Below are 6,664 nucleotides of genomic sequence, written 5' to 3'. Positions count from 1 at the left end.
TTATCAAGCCTGAAGACCGGGGCGGGGGCGGGGGAGTGGGAGTGGTGGAGGGAGTCTGTATTTTCCAGTCTCCCGCGGTTGAACTTTAGGTCAGGAATCAGAAGGGCGGGGGCTGGAAGCTGGCAGAAGAGTAGGAGGCAGGAGGGGCTCGGGACGGGGCCGCCGTAAGGGCCTCCGGAGGGTCGTGGGTCCCCCTGGGGAGACCCTGGGGTCATGTAGCCGCACTTCCCCGCGAGCCCGGCCTCCAACGCCACCGCCCCCAGCCCTTCTCCGGCTGCGACGTTCTCATCCAGAACCCTCGCTAGACCGCCCGGCCCCGCCTATTTTTCTTTTTTCTTCTTCCAAAGGGGGGGTCACACACACACACACACCCACCACCCCATTTCCTTCTTCCCCTAGCCTGTCGGCTTAAACCAATTACGCCGCTTGGCAAACAAAGTGAGGGTCGGGTTTGGGGGAGGGGGCTCGGCGGGAGGGGGCGCAGGGGGCGCGCGCCGCGGCGGCGTGGCTGGGCGGGAGGCGCGGCGGCTGGACTGGCGGGCGGCCGCCTCGCAGGTGCACCTCGGGCTTTGTAGGTGCGAGCGTCTTTGTGCGGCGGACAAATGGGGAGAGGACGAGGAGGTGGGCACTCGAGCGACGTAAGATCCACATCAGCTCAACTGCACTCATCTCGCAGAGGCCGCCCGCTCACTTCCCGCGGAGGCGCTCCCGGGCGCCGCGCTCCGCGGCCGCCGCCTGCCCCCTCCCGCCCTGTTGCCGCCGCCGCCGCCGCGCACGCCGCGCCCCGCAGCGCCTGGCTTCCTCCTCGCTAGGGTGGCGTTGGGCCGACGCGGGCGCTCAGTTGACTGCAGCTACTCCGCTCCCCGCCCCCCGCCCCGCGCGGCTTCCAGTCGCTTCGCACAGGGCTGGATGGTTGCATCGAGCAGGGTGGCTCCAGGATGTTAGGGGCTGTGAAGATGGAAGGGCACGAGAGCAGCGACTGGAACAGCTACTACGCCGACACACAGGAGGTGAGAGGCGGGCAGCAGGCGGGAGGTTCCTGGAGCCCGTACTTGGGGAGGTCGGGCGAGGCAGGCCCCCGACTGGGGGCGCCTCCTCTGTGCCACCGGTGCCTACCCACCGGGTTTAGCCCAGGCCGGGCCTGTGCCGGGCCTGGGAGCCGGATCCGCAGCCCCGCCGGGGAACTGGATCCCGGCGATCGGCGCTCAGAGAGGGCGAGACGGTTTTAGGAAACTCTGGCTTTGAAAACACGCGCTCTGAGACGCACTTGCCTCCTCCCTGCCGAGAGCGGGAGCTAGAGCCCGGACCCGGGTCCCGAGCGCGGGTTGGCGGGCGGGCGCCGGCACGAGTTTGAGGCAACTTTGAAAAAGCCAGAATTCGCCCGCAGGGCGGCCTCTTCCTTCCGCAGTTGAATTCTCAGGTGTCTTCTGATGAAAGCGCTCAGCCGCTAAGTTGAGCGTTTTAATAATGAAATGATTCCGAAATTTTGTAAAACTTCAAAAGCCGTTTGGGCAGAAGTGTGCTCCTTCCTCTCTAGAACCGCTGGGTGGCGCTAGTGCGAGCTGACTTTTCCTCCAGCACTCCGGGCGGGCGGAGAACCTGTTTCTCTTCATTGTCCCCTTGGTGGCACGTTCATGTGGTTTATGTGCACAAAGGGATTGCGAGGAAAACCAGGTACAGGCAGGACCACCACCTACTAAAAGTATTTGTCTGGAAATAGCTGGCGATTACCCTTCAATAGTTTACCATTATTGAAAACGTTTACTGAAACTGCCTTGCATAATCTTGGGAAGAGGAAAAGAAAAGTAAAAAAATACCTTAAGACATGGACAGAAAAATATAAAATCAGGAAGTATTTTCGTGGTAATTAATTTATTTGGATTTTTATATGTATATATTCACAAACTTACCTCGAGTTTATTTGCATACTACAGCAGAACGTGTGCCTAGTTAAATCTGTTTGTTCACCTTTTATGTTTTCAAATAAAGTCATATTTTCTGATGAAAATAAATTTAAGGATATCATTAGTTTTATTAAATAACAGAAATAGTTTTTATAGTTCTGCACTCTATATTTTTTAACATATCTAGTGCATTCTCAGATTGCTATTGATAAGGGTTTTCTCCTACTGATGATTTAAGAAAGAGCTCAGAACTCTTCCTCAGGTTTAATTCAGATACAGTCATCTCCAGTCACTAGTCAATTAAATTCTCTATGAAAAGAGCTCCTTTACAGTTTAAAACTGGGAATTAGAAAGTAGAATAGAATTAAGAGAAAATAAGCGGACTTTGATTTTGGAATTGTAAAGTATTTGAAACTATCCGTATATAGTTTGAAAAGCCAGGTTTTGAGATTATCAGCGGCAAAATATCAGAATGTGGAAAAAATATGATTATTTCCACAAATTGTGTCACCAAAATTTTCAAGCCTTAGGGACCTGGAAATAGGTAATGAAATTAGTGCAAGTTTATGAATGGCTGTAAAGTCATGTTAAAGTTAAATGTATGTAGTGCCTTGATATTATTATGCACCCTTCCCTACCCCTTCTCCTATTATAGATCTGTTTTTTTATAGATCTATTTTTAATTTTTTTCCAAAAGTTAACTTCTGAGTATTTTTTTCCCTTTTAAAATTACAATTGCTACAAGTAGATGGAAAACACTTCTAAATATAATAAACAACAAAAAGTCACCATTTGGTGAAAACTGCTAAGACGGTAAAGCCAGTTGTTTGGAAATGTTTGGTCATAAGGCCATAGATGATTTGCTGTATCAGGGAGAGTTTAATTAACGGCCACCCCGCGCTGCCCAGGCCGCTACGTGGTCAGCCGGGCCTGGCAGGCTTAGGTGAGATGTGTGCTGAGCTGGCGCTGTGGCCCTACTGGGGGCGGAGGCGGGGCTGCACCGCCATACACACCGTACCCTTAAGGTGGAGTGAATAAGCAAAGGATCCGAGATTAATTCTGTTTTCGGAGTTTTAACTCCTTTCAACCAAAAGGGTGCTTTGCCGAGGCCGGGCTGGGGTGGAAACTGGGATACCGCGTGGCATGGATAGAGGCGACGTAGGGGCCCTAGAAGCCGGCCCCTGAGCCTGGCGTGTAAGGCGATTACACATCTTCCTGGGGACATATTTTCTGTGAGCTCTTGTCTTTCATGCCTGCGGAGATAGGATTTTTCCCCTGCCGTGCAAGACAACTCTTTTCGGGTTCTGGGGAGGGCGCCCGACGGTTTGCCCCTGGTGGGGAGTCCTATGCTTTGCAGAAATGCTCTTCTCTTGTTTTCGGATTTGCCCCGGCCGGTAGGCTGCCTGCGCCCACTACTAACTCCGCCCTTCGGGGCCTCTTCACGCTGTCTCCGCTCCAGGCCTACAACTCGGTCCCGGTCAGCAACATGAACTCGGGCCTGGGCACCATGAATTCAATGAACACGTACATGACCATGAACACCATGACCACGAGCGGGAACATGACCCCGGCTTCGTTCAACATGTCCTACGCAAACCCGGGCCTTGGCGCCGGCCTGAGCCCCGGGGCGGTGGCTGGCATGCCGGGCGGCTCTGCGGGCGCCATGAACACCATGACGGCGGGCGTGACGGCCATGGGGACGACGCTGAGCCCGGGCGGCATGGGGGCCATGGGCGCGCAGCCCGCGGCCTCCATGAACGGCCTGGGCCCCTACGCCGCTGCCATGAACCCGTGCATGAGCCCCATGGCGTACGCGCCGTCCAATTTGGGGCGCAGCCGGGCTGGTGGCGGCGGAGACGCCAAAACTTTCAAGCGCAGCTACCCACACGCCAAGCCGCCCTACTCGTACATTTCCCTCATCACCATGGCTATCCAGCAGGCGCCCAGCAAGATGCTCACACTGAGCGAGATCTATCAGTGGATCATGGACCTCTTCCCCTATTACCGGCAGAACCAGCAGCGCTGGCAGAACTCCATCCGCCACTCGCTCTCCTTCAACGACTGCTTCGTCAAAGTGGCCCGCTCCCCGGACAAGCCGGGCAAGGGTTCCTACTGGACGCTGCACCCGGACTCCGGCAACATGTTCGAGAACGGCTGTTACTTGCGCCGCCAGAAGCGCTTCAAGTGCGAGAAGCAGCCAGGCACCGGGGGCGGCAGCGGCGGCGGCGCCAAGGGCGGCCCTGAGAGCCGTAAGGACCCCTCGAGCGCTGCCAACCCCAGCGCCGACTCGCCCCTTCGTCGGGGCGTGCACAGTAAGGCCGGCCAGCTAGAGGGCGCGCCGGCCCCCGGGCCCGCTGCCAGCCCCCAGACTCTGGAACACAGCGGGGCGGCGGCGACAGGGGGCGCCTCGGAGTTGAAGACTCCGGCCTCCTCGGCTGCACCTCCGATCAGCTCCGGGCCTGGGGCGCTGGTATCTGTGCCCCCCTCCCACCCGGCGCATGGCCTGGCACCCCACGAGTCCCAGCTGCACCTGAAAGGGGACCCTCACTACTCCTTCAACCACCCTTTCTCTATCAACAACCTCATGTCCTCCTCGGAGCAGCAGCACAAGCTGGACTTCAAGTCATACGAGCAGGCACTACAGTACTCGCCCTATGGCACCGCATTGCCCGCCAGCCTACCCCTCGGCAGCGCCTCGGTGGCCACGAGGAGCCCCATTGAGCCCTCAGCCCTGGAGCCAGCCTACTACCAAGGTGTGTATTCCAGACCCGTTCTAAACACTTCTTAGCTCCCTGGGACTGGGGGTTTGTCTGGCATGGCCATGCTGGTAACAGGAGAGAGAGAGAGAGAGAGAGAGAAATCAACAGCAAACAAAACCACACATACCAAGCCGACAGCAGCATAGTAAAATCCCAACTATTTTTATTTTTTTGTGCACAATCTTTCCCCCAGTACAAAAGACTGTTACTTTGTTACTGTTGTTCCGAACGCTTTGTGTATATTATTACCAAAAAAAACAGCCCCACACCAACAAACATTTTTCCTGCAAAGTTTAATGATCCACAAATGTATATATATAAAATCCTCCTACTTCCTTGTCCCTCTCCCTTTCTTTCCTCTTCCACCTGCAGACGTGTTCTAGTCTGTGCAGGATTTATTTAAAAAAAAGAAAGATGGTCAAGCTTGTAAAATATTTGTTTGTGCTTTTTTTTCCCCTCCTCACCTAACCCCCATCCCCACATACACACACACAGGAGTTTACAGGTCTGTGGCAATACTCTTAACCATAAGAACTGAAAGGGTGGAAAACAAGTAGACACTAGGGCTGTTAAAAGTATTGAAGGACAATGCTGCCATTATGCAGCAAATCATAAACAGATTATAAACATCAGAGCCACTTGTTTTTCAGCTTACATTTCAGATACATTCAGATAGCAGATGTCTTAAAATGAAATACATATATATCATATATGAACTTATTTATGCACATGCTCAGCTATGTACATCTTCCATATATTTACGTAACATACAGAAGTGATAGGTAGGAGATATACACGCTCTTGAAAGAGTTGCCTGACCAAGAAGTTACAAAGACACCTTCCTCCCCTCCTCTCCACCCATATATAGCCCTGGGAATCAATTCCTCGAGAATTGCCCTCCTCAGTAACTCTGTTCCTTGCTTTGCAGAGGGCCATGGTCTTATCATTCTGAGGTCACATAATGTGTAAAATTAGCTTCTATGTATCCATACCATTTAAAGGATATTTTCTCCAGAAAAAAAAGGAATATTACAATGTTAGAGGAGAGATAAGTTATAGGGAGATGTATTTCAAAATTTGGTCCAAGATTCCAAAATCCAGTTGATTGTGGTCATTTTAATTATTGCCATCATGTGCTTGTTTCATTCAGTGTTAATGCACTTTTCACAGTTGGACATGGTGTTAGTATAGCCAGACGGGTTTCATTATTATTCCTCTACGCTTTCTCAATGTTAATTTATTGCATGGTTTATTCTTTTTTTCTTTACAGCTGAAATTGCTTTAAATGACGGTTAAAATTACAAATTAACATGTTAATTTTTATCAATGTGATTGTAATTAAAATATTTTGATTTAAATAACGAAAATGATAAATTTTAAGCTGTGGAATATGTTCTTGATCATTTGCAGTTAAGGACTTTAAATAAACCAAATGTTAACAAAAAGAGGATTTCTGTTATTTTCCTTAATTAAATACAAAATAGATATTTTGAATATGATATTTTTCAAAGTCCAGGCACTGAATATAAATGACAAAAAGGAAAATAATCTAAAAACTTTGTTTTGTTTATGTTTATTATATGAACATCTAGCTAGTAAAAAGCAATTAAGGAGATTCAATAAAAGTTGATAAATAAAAAGATAGATAAACTGATTTAATATTCCTAAGAACTGAGATTTTTAAGATTCTTTATTCCCAGTAATGTTTACTTCAGTTTTTGACAAGGTCTTAAGCCTTCTGTGCTTCCTTTGAGCCTTTCCACAATAAACTCAAATATTATTATTTTAACTACCTTCCCCCCTTCCCCAATGTATCATTTTCCTTTACCTGAAAAGTATTCGAGTAAGAATAAAATATCAGATGTAGCTGATAAAATTAAGTTGTCTACCACAGAGGATCCAGAACCCTCTTTTTATTAAAAGAGCAGCAAAATTTAACCATCATGGTAGCTTTAGAGGGGGCCCGGGGAGGCCTGAGTTAATTCATTCCTGCAGGGGAAG

The 6,664-nt window shown here is 50.2% G+C and overlaps 1 protein-coding gene across 1 annotated transcript; it reads left to right on the top strand.

Moving 5' to 3' along the window:
* The first annotated feature begins 668 nt into the window (after positions 1–668).
* On the top strand, positions 669–6,108 carry FOXA1 (forkhead box A1). The gene is made up of 2 exons (XM_004269983.3): positions 669–1,010; positions 3,364–6,108. Exons 1-2 carry the CDS (start codon positions 939–941, stop codon positions 4,690–4,692), a joined length of 1,401 nt encoding a protein of 466 aa, XP_004270031.1. The 5' UTR covers positions 669–938; the 3' UTR covers positions 4,693–6,108.
* Positions 6,109–6,664: the final 556 nt, after the last annotated feature.

The sequence above is a fragment of the Orcinus orca genome, chromosome 2 (genome assembly GCF_937001465.1).
Source record: "Orcinus orca chromosome 2, mOrcOrc1.1, whole genome shotgun sequence".
NCBI classification, from domain to species: domain Eukaryota; kingdom Metazoa; phylum Chordata; class Mammalia; order Artiodactyla; family Delphinidae; genus Orcinus; species Orcinus orca.
Note: the sequence above shows the minus strand (reverse complement) of the source record. Positions and strands in the feature narration are given on the sequence as shown.

Bases quoted from the DNA above. Each gene is read 5' to 3' on its own strand.
- FOXA1 (XM_004269983.3), top strand. From the start codon at position 939: ATGTTAGGGGCTGTGAAGATGGAAGGGCACGAGAGCAGCGACTGGAAC. The intron at 1,011-3,363 runs GTGAGAGGCGGG...TCTCCGCTCCAG, and splicing joins ACTACGCCGACACACAGGAG to GCCTACAACTCGGTCCCGGT.